The sequence below is a fragment of the Pezoporus flaviventris genome, unplaced genomic scaffold (genome assembly GCF_033815535.1).
Source record: "Pezoporus flaviventris isolate CSIRO_AGI_PZ_B2104156 unplaced genomic scaffold, CSIRO_AGI_Pfla_v1 ptg000016l, whole genome shotgun sequence".
Classification (NCBI taxonomy): Eukaryota; Metazoa; Chordata; class Aves; order Psittaciformes; family Psittacidae; genus Pezoporus; species Pezoporus flaviventris.
The window spans coordinates 7,483,484-7,500,318 of NW_026892564.1; the positions used below are offsets into that span (position 1 = coordinate 7,483,484).

A 16,835-nucleotide genomic window follows, 5' to 3' on the forward strand; every position below is an offset into this window, starting at 1 on the left:
TTTTCTGGAAGATTCCTGTTTAAATATGTTCTGATGATAATAATATAGAAGTGCTAATGAAAGGAAGCTTGGTTTCCTTTTAGAACTAGGATTATTTCATATATACATTGCTATGCTCCCTACCATCTGAAGGACAACAAGTGCATTTTAGGACCAGTACTCCTGCATGATGTTCTTTAAGATCTATAACATATTTAAAATGACAGTTACACTGAAATACTTTGTTCCCATACTGCATAACAGAAAGGTAACCAATAAAATTGTACCTGATCAAGAAAGTGAATGATAACTTGGACTACTTCAGGTTGATTTCATGTTACAGGTAAAATAACACGCTTCTCTCCTGAAATCATTTATTTACAATATAGAACATATTCCTATAATCATATTTGCAATGCAATGTGAGTTCAAGACTTTTGTATTTGAGTTGGTTTCTTTTCTTTATTTGTAACTATACTCTTACCAAGGCTTTCAGCAGCATACAAATTACTACAGCAGAATGCATTTCCAATGCAGAGATAACCAATAGTCTGTTGTTGTCCAGACTCTAAGCACTTCTTGTTACAGTGAATTTGTGATTTATTAGTGTTGCTTCCTGTTTGCAGTGTTGCCTAGTTTTGCAAATTAAATAGGCTTTGATTAAGTTTAAATGTTGTGTAAGTTTAACCAAGATGTATTCATGCAGTTTGTTACTTTTTAGGATTAGTATTGTTGCAATTTGTATTTGAATAGTTGTAATGTCAAACTAAAGCTGTTTTTATACAGTATTCTGCTCTTGATACAGAAGTTTATTTCTCTATGAGATGTTACATTCTGGAATCCCTAGATATGAATGAATACTAATATTTTTACAATTTTTTCATAACTACACCTGTCTTATCTAGCATGAGAATGACTGTGTTTTTCTCTTCCTAGTTGCTTGTGTAATTTTTAAAATAATCTTTCTTTTAGAAATTCTTTGCATAAATTCTGTGTTAAAAGATAACTAATAGATAATGCCACTTCTCTGCCAACAGCGCCTATCAAATGGCTCCATAGACTCTAATGATGAAGCTAGTCAAGTTGTTGAACTTCAGGAACTACTGGAAAAGCAAAACTATGAAATGGCACAAATGAAGGAGCGTTTGGCCGCACTATCTTCCCGTGTGGGAGAGGTGGAGCAGGAGGCAGAGACTGCCAGAAAGGAACTCATTAAAACAGAGGAAATGAATAGTAAATATCAGAGAGACATTAGAGAGGTAAGGAGTTCATCACCCTCACCTCCTGTTTCTTGACTGTTTTTCCTGTGTTACCCACTGCAAACTTATAGAGGCCAATGAACATGAGTAGCAAAAGGTGAGTACTGGCAAAAGCCCTTGTACACTGGAAACACATAATTTACATTAAGAAATAGTACTAGAAATCTCATTATACAAATCCGTGCTTATAAAAGTGGGTGTGCATATGTGAAACTCAAATAGGAGAAAGGCCAGCTCCTTTGGGATTTAGCATAACTAGAGTACATTCTGGCCAGTTTTCAGCTATTTCAAATTTTTGAGATGAACTCTGTTAGATAAGGGTGCTGGTAATATAGATTGTCTAAAGTACATTTTTAAAACTCCTGTGTGGTTTTATAAAATGATGTTATTTATATAATCAGTTATAATATTTACTCATGTGCAGTAACTTCATTACCCCTCTTATTATTCCCTTCTCTGAATAAATGAAAATGTAATCAGTTTTCCTTTTCTTTCTTCCCCTTTAAATTTGTGGTACTTCTTAGTGCTCTCCAGAGTGTCTATCTTATGTGGTTGTTCTCAATATGTGTGGATGGTTAGCTTCTATTTTAGTATTTTGAAAATAAAATTTTAGTGGGACCCAGGAATGTGCATATACAATTTTCTCCCACATCATTGAACTATGTTTCTACTGTTATGTACCTATATCAGTTTTTCTGTTCTCTGATCAAGCCTTACGTTGTTTAAGAAGCACGCAAGTAAATGTGAGCTGAATTTGGGATTGGTTTTTGCATTGAAAAATATAGAAACTAAAAAAAATATAAAATCAATGAGCATTGTTTCTGTTTGCTCTACTCAGCAGGTACCACTTTAAACATCATAGTTGCAAAAAATCCCAAAGGAAATAAATTCTCTTTAAAACAGAAAAATTACTTCTGTGCATACTTTATGTCTCAGTCTACTGTTAGCACCTAGTGAAAATTAAACTGGTATAAAATGATGTAGCATTTTAATTGCATGGGTTTTGCTGGGTTTTTTTTTGGTCACATTAGGCAATGGCACAAAAGGAAGATATGGAAGAAAGAATAACTACGCTGGAGAAGCGCTACCTCAGTGCTCAGAGAGAATCCACCTCCATACATGACATGAACGATAAGCTAGAAAATGAACTGGCAAACAAGGAAGCCATCCTCCGTCAGGTGCGAATATTACTTAGCTGGTTTCTTCATATATAGTGAATATTAATGCTAAACAGGGGGAAGCTAGGAGGTTTACAATAGTTTAATATGTTCATATTTTTAATCAGCAGATTATCTAAAAAAAAAAGCTTCATATCAGCTTCTAAAACTACTACATGTCAAGTTGTATATTCAACGCTGGGAAATAACTGTATGTTCTGATAGTGTTTTGCATAAATGCACATAGTCTATTCCCTAAGTAAAGAATTGTCTTTGCTTCTTATCTAACAATTTTCTGCATTTTATTTACCAAAAAAAGAAACCAAATCAAGAAAATAGTATAAGGAAAAAAAAAGAATTCCCTTCTGCAGGAAAGATCAAAATTTGCATACAATATATTGTAATGATTTCTACTTATTAAAAAAGAGTATAAGATAAAAAACATGATTGTGCAGCATTCTCATGTGGTACTTTGTTTCCACAGTGATTCAAAAGCTGAAGTATAAAGTGAAGAGAAAATACTGTTTGTAATTTGAAGATTACAATGTGGACTGAAAGCTAACATGAAATTAATATAATTCACATTGTAAAAGATGAAATTTCTCTTCAGCCTGAGTATCAGACTTCTTAATTATTTTTTTTTCACCTATCTTTTCTTCAAACAACATAAAATACTATATGGGAAATAAGCTTTTATAATCTGATAATGTCTGCTTCTATGACCCTGTGCAGATATATTTACACACACATGCATACCTCTCTCTGTATGTGGGTATATATATGTGACTACTTCCTCAGGGAAGTTAAAGAATCAGAACTAAAACTCTGTTTTATTGCTGCCAATGTAAATCATGCTGTGCTGCAGAAGTCTACCCCCTCAAAGCAGTGATCAATAGAACCAGGCTTACAATACATACAGGCAGACTTCATGATGATTTGCAGCATAGCAATGTGAAAAGCCTACCTTTTCATGCTTTGAAGGATTAAAAAAGTTTCTAAAAGCACACTTCTTTTTCATTACATCTTCTATTATCTGGAATGAACAGGAAGCTGGGAAACACTTATCAAGCCATTAAAAAAAGTCTTAATCATGTGGTGTTTCTCAGTAGGCCAGAAATTAGTGCAAAAGTTATCAAAAGTCCTCCTGTTGCTATTTAATGGTTATCACAGATTAATTAGTTTCACCTTTGTAAAATGAGACTTGATTGTAGTTTCACAATGAGCAACATCACTGCCAACTAAAGCAAATAGCAACCATGAGTGAAATTTCAGTTTTAACATTTCCTAATATATGATTGGCATTAGTTCAGAAAATGGCTTTTGACAATTTGTTCAGAAACCTTGCTGGGAATTCTCTTCTTTTGGAATTATACTTCTTTCCCATTTTAGCTCATACATAAACTTTTCTGTGAGATGGACTCAATATTTCCATCTAGAAAATTCTGAATTTACTAGCATCGATGCATTCATTTTGCTCAAACAAACAACCCATTAATCAGAGGACCTTCTTGTTCATCTTCATTAGTGCAATTTTACAGCTCATTTTTTTCCACCTTCAGATGGTCCTTGAGCCTCAGATCACTCATTGTTAGTGAAACTGGCAGCCTACACTGTTCCATGCTAGAGATAATAACTCTCCAGAGAGCTCTCCCAGGTCGTGGAGTATCTATGCCTATGTGCTGAGTTTTGATTGCTTCCCTGATACCTAAGAAAGCAAAGGAAAATCTTAAGTCTGGTTATTTTTTTTATACCTGTTTATCTGTCTTTGGCTTCAGTTGGAAGACAAAAACAGACAGCTGCAAGAGCGTCTAGAACTGGCTGAGCAGAAGCTGCAGCAGACGATGAGGAAGGCTGAAACCTTACCAGAAGTGGAGGCTGAACTAGCACAGAGAATTGCAGCTCTGACTAAGGTACTGCCCTGAGAAATAGGTTCGCTTCAGAAGCCCCATTGTTTAACACTGATTTGCATCCTGATTCCTTGCCTCAAGTACAAAACAAAATTCGTACCAAGATGATTTGAAAGAAGAAAATGTTTCCCAATAGGTATGTGCCACAAGTTTAACCAGGAATGGTCTCAATGCTGTGTTTGTAATTCTTAGCATTTTGGTAATAGAAAAAGTAGTTATCTGTAAGCTAGACTATATTTACAAAGAAGTCCTTTATATTTCCAATACATGTGAGTATTACTTATCCCAGGAGGGTTCATTTTACCACGTTTCTAATTTAAGGGGTGGGGGTGGGGGAAGTCCCATTCCTACACTTACTTAGTTCTGGATGTTTTCATATACAGTGTGTATGAAACAATTATTTCCATTCCAATAAGTGCTATACAATCAAATCTTAGTGGCGACTGGGATCATTTGTACAACGCAAATGAAAAGAACTTGCAGTACATACTTAGATGGTTTGTTTTGAATCATTCGTTGTATCATATATCTGCAAGGACAAATGTGAAACCATGAGAGGACTTCAAACTGGTTTGGGTTTTTTTCCCTGATAAATGTATTATATGGCAGCTTTCTTGCAGAAAAATAATAAGAAAAAATATTTTTCAGTAGTATAGTTTTCATATTTGGCCTCTAATATTTCCAGGTGGGCATGTACTTAATACAATGGCTTGGGTATTGTCAGCTTCATAAAGACATACAATGCTAATATATTTATTCTTCATCCCTTAAAATCAGACAAGTAGAGAAAAATGCATTTAAGAGACTGTATTACATATCACACTGATTAATTTAAGTGTTCCTTTCCCTATTCCAAGGAATATTTCTAGCTATTTATGTGCCTGGCTATTTTTAAATTTGGCGGATTATTTTCAATTCTCATGTTTTTCCATTTATAGCGAAGCGTTAGGTGCTAAACAGCTTATTTGATACGGTCTGATTTTTAAGTAATTTAGCGAAGAAGTAGAAAGAAAGAGAGGCTTATGGGGCATTTGGGTTGGGGGATTTTTGTTATTTTATTAAGGCAAGATCATTATCCAGTAGTCAAGATTACCTGTTGTCCACTTTAGGTTTGCTTGAATGGGTGGGAATCTGAAAGAGAGACCGAAAATGGTGGGAAAAAAAAAGAAGAATCAGCGAAAAGAGAGCTGCATGAAATACCAAACAAATATCACTGCATTTTAATAAAACCTCAGGTGCATATAAGAGAAATCCCTTGCCATTTTAACTTTTTTTTTCAGTTGTCTCTGATTCAACAAATAATCACATATTCTAATACCCTCAGTAGCTTAAAAATATTGTTTTCTATTTTAAGAGGAGTTTTCCTGAATAATTTCTCCAGCAATTAGGCACCAGTAAGTATTTTGCAGTATCAAGCATGTCTTATCTTGCAACTGCATTTTTCCTTGAACATATATTAATGAATAATATCGTAAGAAGAGATCCCATTTCAACCATGCAGAGCACTGAGGGACTTCCATGGGATATTGTTGTTATTGTGACCATAAAGCTGCAGTATTCATTTCTGTTTGTCTTCTTGCAGTATTTCAAAGGATGGGGTTAGAGAGCTGTGAACAGAGCTGACGCTCCACCCCATTTCACTTTGACGTACTTTATCAAAGGTTTTGCAAGGCAGGAAATTAAGAGGCATATTAGAGTGGTAGTGCCAGTTCTGTTCATTTCTCTGTAATGACATGAAAAACTGAAGAAATTATTTAATTTAAAATTCTGTCTTCTTGGAATACATAACATGAAAAATTATGTCAGAATTTGGCCAATAGGCCAAATAAACCTGTATTTTATATACCTTGTATACAACATCTTTGCAAACTGCAGAGCTTATTGAAATGCTGATTTGACAGCTGTAAAGTCCAGTAATTTTCATGAACCACATAAATGGAGCTCAGAACCAAGGGCAATGCTGTAGTCACTGCAGCTTGCTTAACTAGTTTTAAATGAGCTAACTGGAATACTGTTACCATACTAGCTGGTCAATGAAAGCTGCAAGACCTACTTAAGGGGCTGAATAATGCTTAATTAATTTTGCCTTTGTGCCAGCATGCATATTGTCAGTAGGGCTCAAATTAGCTGGCTTAAGACTACTTTAATTCTGCCTACCTTAGCTGTGATCACTGCAATGTCCATATATACTAGATAAAAGATGAGTGTCCTGAACCAGCTAGTCTTTCTGCACTGCAAAGAAGTCAAAACTGATCCTCCTTTCTTTTGTACTACCTCAATGAAAGTGGCTTCTCTGAGATTAATGGGGTTACAATCAAATGAAAGAGGTGAGTTAAGCCTAATGTGTTTTACATGTCTTTTTAAGAAGTAGTATGGGATAACTTGAAACCATGACTGCTTCACTGTGGGTAAAATGTAAGACCAATTATTTACATGTGGAGATAAAACAGAACAAGCATGTTCTGGATTTGGATGTGATTTTTTTTTTTTTAATCATATTTTTCCCTCAAGTTTAAAATATGCATGTTACAATTCTGCATTCAATTTATTATGCTTTTCCTCACAATAAATCTGGGTTGGGATTCTGCAAATGAAGGATGTAGAATGAGATCCTTCTATGCTGTCAGTTTTAAAAACAGTTGTTTTTCCTTTTATATATGTATATATATATACCTATGGGCTAGTGAATGTCTTTTGCTACTTTTCCATGCCCAAACTAGTTCTAAGGAGTGAAGTTCCAAAAGTTTGGACTGTACAGTTAACTCAGATAAGTACCTGTAAATTTACCTGAATCATTTGAACTTTTCTTTGGCTTTGTTTTCACTGTGTTCTGCCCATTGGGTGAACAACTGGAGGGTTAGTCAGCCTGTGGCAGACTAACCTGGAACAGCATGATCCCATGTACTGTGCTGTCCTGCCTGGCTGTCGCACTGGTATCTCTCTGGTCATGACAAGTAGCACAGCTCTCGGCATGTACCCCAAGATTTAGATTGCCATGATTCATTGAGCCACCTTGTAATCACTCTCACAGTATTGGTCTGTTTGCCTGCCCAGGAGAAGAGGCAGTTGGTAGCAGAAAGAATCTCCCTCCGATATTAACTAAACCTTTCTTTATCCTGTAAGATGTTTATTTTCCTCAGAAGGGAGAGACATTGGAGCATCCAGAATCTTCAGATGGTTAGTCTGTGAAATATGGTTTCTCCTCGCATATATTCAAGGAGGCGTCCAGTAAAGACAACCAGCATCCACCCACTTCCATTCACTCACTCCAACTAGTAGTCGCTCTCCTCCTCGGGTGCTTGTGCAGCAGAGGTACCATGTAACTTCTCTGATCACAAGACAGCAGTCAGCATTTTACTTCATCATTCCTGTATGCAGGTCACCAGAAATGCCAACAGTGATTTTTAGCTGCATTAGAGAAGCCCTGAGATGGAGAAGAGGAAGCCATAATCATAATAAACCGCATTTAGCATAGTAACACCTTCAGATACTTTTAAAGGTGATATGGAATGACTTGAAAATTGGAGGCAGGTGGGACACAGTGCTTCTTTTGTGTCAATGTGGGGAACTGGTTTGCACTAAGTAGGGAAGAAGTTGCAAGAAAATGGAAAGAGAAGGTTTGCAATGGAAAGGATGCAATAAAGTTTCTCTTGAGAAAAATGGATGTGGTTAAGACAGAAACCTCAATGAGAACAAGGGATAGAGAGAAGATGATGTGTTAAATAGAGAAAAAAGTTGATAAATCCTCTTCTGAAGAAAAAAAATAAGTCTTCTATGGGGAGGGAAGCCTAAGAAAACTCCATATTTACAACCCATTACTGTCTTTTCAAGCCACCCCTCTTCCTGTGCTTCCCTTTCCACAGAAGATTTTGTCCTGATAGGAGGAAGAAATGAAAGAAGCAAAACTAAATGGAAGGTGTTGATTACTAAGCCTACAAGGTGTAGAAGGCAGTGAGAAAAAGGAGGAGCAAGAATGTGTGGATATCTAGTGACTGAAAGGTTGGGTTTCAGAAAAAGGATTGACTTAAGCCAGCACATTTTGTCACATTTCAACAGGTTAGAAGTAAGCATGTGAACAAATAGCTGATAACTGTGAGCTGTTGTGACTCAGTCACCATGGTCACCTGTTTTCTTCATCAGTTGCACAGCTCAATTCAATAATGCATTCTTTCCTCTTCAATAACTCATTCAATGGATAACCCAGAGAGTTTGCCATTAGAAAATCTGGAGACTGCAGGTGTTCAAAAGTCAAGGTCTCAAAACTGTGGAAATGGGCTTCTACCATTAGAAAAGTTTAGATTTCTCCTGCAGATCAGCACAAAGAAGAAAAATTACAGCACCAGTACTGTACAGGTGGTTTCTGTATCTGAAATTGGACTTTTTTTTTTTTTCAACTAAGATGCAAAGACCTGAAAAATGTGCAGTGCCAATAGTAACAGATGACGTGAAAGCAGCATCTTCTTTGTGGGAGTATTAGCAGCAGGCGCAGCAGCAGTTTTAACAGGGTTTGACAACAGTAATACAAGCTGCTTCCGTAGTCCCTCAAAGCAAAATTTTCCTGGCTTACTGGCTACTTTTTTGCTGTAACTGTAACAGTAACACTGCTGTGTTACTGTCCTTACAGGCTATTTTTTTGCTATTTCATAGCTATTTCATAGCTATTTCACAGAGTGCAAAGTGAGCATCAAGACTCATGCTGCTGTCTATAGGGGTCAGAAATTGTTAGATTTTGTCCATATATTTTTAATCCAGTCTGAGATACACATTTTCTCAAATCTATTTATATCTGAATGTGCTGTAAACACTTTAAATGCTAGTTGCTGAATAGTGCACCATGTGTCTTATTAATCCTCATGTACAAAGTGATAGAGAACAGGCATACAAGTCATATATTGAAAAGAATGGATGGTAAGGTCTGCCAAGCAAGTAGTGAAGCAAGTTCCACTTCAGAAAGATTTGAACTCTATTACCTCTTAGCAAAGCAAGTCAGAAGAAATCCAACTTCTGTTTGTGATCATGAGTCCACAGTTGTCCCTTCTGTGTCACGTATCTGAAACTCTTCTTAGGGAACATGACTAACACTGCTGTCAGCCTCTGCCTCATGCCTCAAACCACAAAGCAGAGATGAAGACATTCAGTATATTTATGACAGTGTGGCCTGGAGAAGTTTGGGCAGGAGGCACTTGCAAGTTCCTTAGGAAACAGATAAATTACTAGGTCTTTTTGTGCAGAAGGGTCTCCTTGAGACCATGGCTGGGGCCTTCCTCAGCATAAAGGGAAATGAGCAGGAGCTGCTCAGGCATTTGGCACATAACCATGATTGAAATCCCTAAACAGCATTAGAGCCCAGGATGGGTACTGTGGAGGTGCACCTATGCTTGTTTAATGTCTCAGTTATAAAATAATTTTGTTCTTTTAAAGGAAAAATAAATGTAAATTATGTAGCCCACTAGACTGGCTTCTCAAGGATGGGTTGTGACAAACAACACCACATTTCAGAATATTTAAAGGAGATTCTCTTTCAATCTAGAAGTATTAGTTTAGTTATCTTCATATTATGCATTAACCTGCAATTAAGAGTATAGAAGCAGCGAAGATTAAGTTTTCAGTCAGTTAATACAGCTCCTAAGTAGTTTAATTCTGTCGGATGATACGCCCAATGGGTTCTATATCTCCCTCACTAAAAATGGTTTAAAAATGAGATAGAATTAGTTCAGCCTTTTCCATTATCAGCCTATCTTTGGTGACTTCAAATCTCCTGACCCTTGGAGATGCATTAAGGGAAAGCTTTGAATCAGTAGTGCAGCCAGGACTCAAAAAGGTGAAAAGACTATCTTCTACAGAGGAGGATGAAGCTTGGTCACTTCACGGAAGGGACAGCATGATCTGGTTTTCTGTGAGGACTTCACTTTTTCAATCCTATCTTTCTGTTTATTTAGTACAACTGAAAGATAAGATAAAGAAAATCATGAAGGGATTGTCATGGGTCCAATTTGTAATAAATAGACAAAATAGTTTCAGGTAGTAAGTCAGATACATCACAATACACCTGCTTCATGATAAGAAACAATAGCTGCACTTGTTAAATTACCTTAGTTACAAAATGTGAATATACTTACTCTGAAAATAGTAGTAATCTTCAGAGTTAAGCATTATTCTTGTATTTATTCAAAGCAGGTTATGTGGATATCTTCATATCAAAAGCTGCAGTTTATGTTAAATCTCTAGATCACAGGCTTGTTTTCTGTCTGAGCTTTTGGTCCTGATAATACTACTGAGTTTAAGTTATGGGTAATTTTAAGTTATGATGTATATCTGGAATTACATTCGTATCCCTCATTATTCTGATAAATCATTAGAAGATGACTATAAAAAACAGTCTTATTTAAGAAAAAAAGGTTGTAAAATTTATATTTCTTGTACATATTATTCACTCACCTAAAGATGGAGTTCAGGATCTTTTTTTGAGAGAGGATAAATATGACAGAGAGAAATAGCATTTGACAAGAGTTACCTCACAACTCAAAGTCATCATCAGCACTGTCTATGCACATTACATAGGCACTATGCACAATCCTGTTTCCATAGCAACGAATCCAATATAGCATTCCCCTTTCCTTAAGGATGCTTTTTTTTTTCATCTTGAATAACATAGACTTGTTTGATATGACAATAACATGAATATTCATGTTTTGCAACACATGACCTAATTAAGGTCAACTTGTGTCAGAAATAGCAATGAATCTTCGGATGGATTACCATTTCTATACTCGGTAATGACTTTTCATTCCTATTAATGAATTCTTATTTATAGGTTCTTCTTTTATCTGGCGACCTTGATCTTCCAAAGAGATCCACCAGGGTGGATCCTTTCAAAGGGATGAAAACTATATTGTTTATTTGGATGAAAGGGCTTATGTAGTGTATTCTAAAATGGAATACTAAAGCTTGAGCCTTGTCTCTTTTGATGTTCTTTCTGTTCTCTAGAAATTAGGGAACGTACCATTAACATTGCTCAGTTCTGTAACTGACCAACCATTAATTTAGTATTTATGCATTGTTTTCATACCTAGAAAATGATAGCAGAATTATGAAGGACTTTCTGACATTGGCCTCACAGAGTCCTTGTTTTTAGTTTGACATAATTAAAAAATAACCCATTAGATTAGACAGTATTGCTTTGAATTCACTCTGTAGTAATATGTCATCAGCCAGCCATCACTAACCTTGAACCTCCATTTGTAGGTTAATAGCTTTTTAGCATTCCATTATTTTCAGTTTCTCCACATCAACTGCATCATATTCACCAAGTATCAGTGTAGTTTATTCCACGTAAAAATCTGTCAGTTCAAAGTATTAAATTTTCAGTCACACTTTTCTTTTAAGCATTCTGTGCTGTGTTCTGTTCAGTGTCAGTGTCTTTAGTTCTGATTTTTCAATTTTGTCCCTCTCCTTTTCCTTGACTTGTTAGTCTGATCCAACCTCTTCTACCTCATCTGATGATTATCAATATGTTATGGAAGCTAAACTACAAGAAATGATCTCCATACGTAGGAAGGTAGTCCTACTGGACTTTACTTTCTATTGCTAAATAGAATCCATCTGATTTGTTTTCATTTTCTTTAACTTATTTTATTTTATTTTTATTGATAATCAACCATCGTGCAGTTCAGTGCTTCAGGAGCTTACAGTTTTACGATGGCAGGTTTGTGTTCAAACCATGCACAGTCTGCATGTTACATTTGGCTGATTTCATTGCTCATAAATAACTCCAATGTTTTGCTGATGCTTGGATGTAACAGGCCTTTGTAGCTGACACATTTCAAGCAATGCTGTTCAGCTGCCTGTTTAAATAAAGTTTCTTTTTGGAAAACTAATTTTGCAGTTAGTAGTAGCTTGCTTTATGTTTTGTTTAAACTTTACTGACATAAAAACTTACAAAACCACTTAAGTTAAAGAAAGAGTTTTTTTATGTTTTTTACAGGCAGAAGAAAGACATGGAAATATTGAGGAACGTATGAGACACTTAGAAGCTCAACTTGAAGAGAAGAATCAGGAACTTCAAAGAGTATGTGCATTGCAGACAATTTCTGTGCACTTTTCTTGGTTTAACTTGTCAGTAAAGTGCTACATTAAGCACTCCAGGACACAAATCCTTTTACTGATAAATGTTTTCTTTCTAGCAGCATCTTCCCACTTTATTTAACCATCTTAATGCACTAGTTTACATCTAGTTACAGCATTCAAAGTATCCTGCTGATAGAAAAATTAATGTGCATTAATCAGTAATTGTAATTACATTTCCTGTTTAATTTCTTTAAATGTCTACAGTTACCATAATTTTTAAAACTATTTTTTAATGATACAACTCTATAATAGTTAATTACTAATCTATCTCTTCTGTTCTACATTAAAGGCAAGGCAAAGAGAAAAAATGAATGAGGAGCACAACAAAAGATTATCAGATACGGTAGACAGACTTCTGACAGAATCCAATGAGCGTCTGCAGCTACACTTAAAAGAAAGAATGGCAGCACTTGAAGAAAAGGTACAATGCAAAGAGCAGTAAAAGTTTCAGCTTAATAAAGCTTCTTCTGTATGAAGGACATTCTGCTTTTATTAGGATGGAGACATGATGCTGATTTTTGTATTACCAAATATTACCACAAATATGGTCTAACTTACACATTCCACAATTAATTCAAGAGTATACTCAAACATTTTTCCAGAACTCCTGCAAACTGGATATGCTGAATATTATGAGTCCCTGTTTTACCAGTGGGGAGTCTGGAGAAGAGCTTGTAAATGACGAGGGCAAAACATGGTATGAGGCAGTGAGAGAAACTGGATGAGACCATGGAATGGACACGTTTCAGATACACTGTCATTCCTGTAGTTTAACCTGCTGCTTTTACCTCACTTCCTCTGGGAAGTGTTATTTGCAGGTTTTCTGTGATGTGAGACATTGGGCCTGCAAAATTCAGTTCCCTTGACCTTTATATTTGCTCTCCTTGATTTCTGCCTCTTTTAATTAATTATTCCTCTTCAGTTTGATCTGAGGGGAATCTTTCAGTAGGATATTTCAGAGTCTCTCAAGAGGATTTACTTCAGGTTTATATTGTTGAAATAAAATGTACAAAGCAAGAAACAGGCTGCCAAAAGAACAACCTGGGAGAATAGTTGTGTTAAGAGTGCGACAGTTACTCAGTTCAAAGAAGATGCAAAGTTTTTGCTGTTCTTGAAAAAAACATGATCTTTGAATTATAAATAATAATAAATAAAATAATAAAATAATTATTTTGAATTATTCCCAGAGTTTAAAATATAATATATACTCAAACTGAGTCACTAAGGGATTTTAATTTTAAAGTCCAGTAAACGTGAATTTTGCTTATTTTGCTACCTTATACATGGAGGCTACCCGTGTATGGTGATATCTGATATTTAACACAGCTCTAAATCCTTTCTTTCTTTTTGTTGTTTGTTTTTTGTTTGTTTGTTTGTTTGTTTTGTTTGTTTTTTGGTGTTTGTTTTCTGTTTTTGTTTTTTTTGGGGGTGGTGTTTTTTTGTTTTGTTTTATTCTTTTTATTTTTAGAATGTTTTGATTCAAGAATCTGAAAGTTTCAGGAAAAATCTGGAAGAGTCTTTACATGACAAGGTACTATTCTGTGATTTTATCTTTTTTACCAAAAATTATGTATTTATTTATTATTTGGATATAGGTATATGGTATGTTAACTGTCCAGCTAGCATGTAAAATCTTCCTGACATCAATAATTCCTTTAATCACTCATATGCCCTAACTAGCCTTTGAGGCTCTCTAACAATTGTTCTGAGCTAAGTTCATGGTTGAGATTCTAGCCTCAGGAAGTCAATATGAAAATTTATATTGATTTCACTGGCTCTGGAATTTTTGTTCTATCAGTTTTAATTCTGAAAATGTCTTGGTTAATGGAGATATATGCATAACTGGCTACGCTTTCATGGTGAAGAATGTAATTGCTTGATTTGATGCAATTCTTCTGAACAGGTGCAGTGGTGTTATACTAAAAATAGCTGAAAGGGGCTATGTTAATTTTGGTGCAAATTAACCCCTCATACTGTTTGGTGAATCAGTCAAATTAATTATAAATATTTGTTCCAATCCCAAATGTTAGGATTTTGTTTTGAAGTTATACTTGCCTTGAGCACAATTGGATACGCAAATGTGTCTGCATTCCGATTCACAGAAGTGGTTTTGCCATGTCTCAAATTCATTTAAAAGTGATTGTGTAGAATTTAATAAACAAAGCTCCATTTGACACTAATATAATTACATCATATGACATCCAAAATCAAGATCTTTGAGAAAAATAACAAAAGTATCTGTTCAAACAAATTTTTATTTTCATTTGCATTCAGGTAACTGTAGAAAGGCAGCGAGATTAAAGTCCCAAAAAGGAGCTTGAAGTGTATTGTAATTGTATTTTAGATAAATAAAATTTATGTACTGTGTTGCCACAGTTATAAGATGATTCAGCTGTCACAAAATCAGGGTCATACTTCATCAAGTTAGATAACAAAAGGACGTTTCTAAAGCTGTGTCAATTGAAACAAAAGTTGCTGTCATTTTACTACCTGATAACCTAAATCTGTATTATGGATACCAGTTTTGTCTATGTAAATAAAGTATTTTTCCAGTCTTATCTCCAACATAATATTGTTTTAATAGTGTTATAGTGGAAGTAAATACAATGGCTAATTCTTTTTCAGTCTGTTTTCTGGCTTGAATGTACATATCAAATCTTGACAAAAATGGAAAGTCTGGTATAAAAAACTACACTTCTATCAAAAGTGATTTTGGAAAGATATCTTCATTTATTATATTTATTGATTCTTCTTAAGGGTGGGAAGTGAATTATACAGAAAACCTCCACTACCACTTTGTGCAGCTAGAAATTCATCCTCTACACAAAACTGCATGCATTTGACTCCCGAGCTTCTAGCTCCCACCTTGAATGATTTATTTGTTCCACTTCTTTGATGAAGAAACTGATGAAGCAGTTTCAGATGGATAGACATGACAGCCGATATTAATAATATCTAAATAACTAGCAGTTGATACAATTAGAGTGACCACAAAGTCATCTCAGTAATTTTATTCATTCAAGAATTACTGCAAAAATACTGCAATAAGAATTATTGAATATGTTATTACTTAAGTACAGATCCTTTTCCTTGCTAGTGTTTTGGAATTCTGAGCATTTTAAACTCTAGTAGCAGCAGTGTAACGTCTTCATCTCTCATGTTCTCTCTTAATTTCTTTAAATTTTATTTTATTTTATTTTATTTTATAGATGGTTTTATTTAGAGATGATAGTTATTTGTACAACTTGGGAACAGTGCTTAATGGTTGCTGCCAATAGTCTTTTTGTTAGCTGGTTACAAAAATCCTATTTCTGTGGCACAGTCATTTTTTGCCAGCAGCACCTCATACTGGAGTTTCATAAATTCCCAAGAACTCTAAAGCTGCAGTTTAACAAGTCACCTAAAATGTGGCTGTCTCTGTGTTGGTATCTGTAAATAAAAAGGCCAGGATGCACTCTTGATCTCCGAAGGGCAAATGGTGTGTTGAATACTGAACTATACCTGACAAGGAGAGTGCAATTAGTGCACAAATCGGTGCTGGTTCTTCTTTTTCTCACCCTAGCTGCATAAGAAAAAGAAAAAAAAACAACATATGTTTCAGGGACAAACCTGTCCTGCCCTCACTTGCAGGTAGTGGAAAAACAGTAGTGCTATACAACCTAAACAGTAGTGCTATACAACCTAAACAGTAGTGTTATACAACCTCCTTTTGATGCATATGACTTATTAGCAATAATGAGACTTGAATGAGTTCACTGCCCTTTCTTGTTACAGTCAGTGCTATGTTCAATGTGTCTTCTTTAGCTTTATGAGAACTATCTTATCATGTATATGCATTTTGTATTACAAGTAAGTGTATATTACTGCTCTTCTTTTCAGGAAAGACTTGCTGAAGAAATTGAGAAACTGAGATCTGAACTGGATCAAATGAAATTGAGGGCTGGTTCTTTAATTGAGCCCACCCTGTCAAGGTAATACTTAATGACAAAAGTTTCCTCAAAAGTTCCAACTTTGAATTGAAACGGAGCATAAGAGTCAAGTCTTTATGACAGGGATGTGCTCAGACCACGTGTGAAGCAGTCATGTATTTCATTAGAAATATAAAATCTGTGCAATGATTATTACTGTTGCTTTTTACTTTTTTCATAGGTAAACAGGGCCTTATAGCAGTGAGTATACACGGAAATATTATTAAGAAAAGTCTTAAATTATGGAATGTTTTCAAACTTACATCTAAATACCCTTTTTTTTTCCCTCAGGAGACCTTAAAGTTGAAATAATCATCTTTAATGCTGAAACTGATCAGTGTGTTTATGAACTTATTTATTTATTCTATCAGTTATATCTTCAGCTGAGGATGATGGCAGTATTCAGTGAGATCTAAAAATACCATAACAGGACAGTAA

At 35.1% G+C, this 16,835-nt stretch overlaps 2 protein-coding genes across 8 annotated transcripts in view; one reads left to right on the plus strand and one right to left on the minus strand.

The window, feature by feature from the left end:
• The window catches only part of PPFIA2 (PTPRF interacting protein alpha 2), a 321,181-nt gene that overhangs the window by 250,410 nt on the left and 53,936 nt on the right, over positions 1 to 16,835 (plus strand). For all 7 annotated transcript variants that reach the window (XR_009743619.1, XR_009743621.1, XR_009743620.1 and 4 more), the window contains 8 exons: positions 1,017 to 1,238; positions 2,270 to 2,416; positions 4,171 to 4,305; positions 11,774 to 11,860; positions 12,287 to 12,370; positions 12,719 to 12,850; positions 13,898 to 13,960; positions 16,309 to 16,400. Coding sequence is in view for 2 of the 7 variants with exons in the window: in XM_061454684.1 (XP_061310668.1) it covers positions 1,017 to 1,238; positions 2,270 to 2,416; positions 4,171 to 4,305; positions 11,774 to 11,860; positions 12,287 to 12,370; positions 12,719 to 12,850; positions 13,898 to 13,960; positions 16,309 to 16,400 (962 nt within the window). In the remaining 5 variants the exon portion in view is untranslated. The remainder of the gene's footprint in view (positions 1 to 1,016; positions 1,239 to 2,269; positions 2,417 to 4,170; positions 4,306 to 11,773; positions 11,861 to 12,286; positions 12,371 to 12,718; positions 12,851 to 13,897; positions 13,961 to 16,308; positions 16,401 to 16,835) is intronic.
• Positions 1 to 16,835, minus strand: part of ACSS3 (acyl-CoA synthetase short chain family member 3) — a 177,698-nt gene that overhangs the window by 13,882 nt on the left and 146,981 nt on the right. The gene's annotated exons all lie outside the window — the stretch shown is intronic.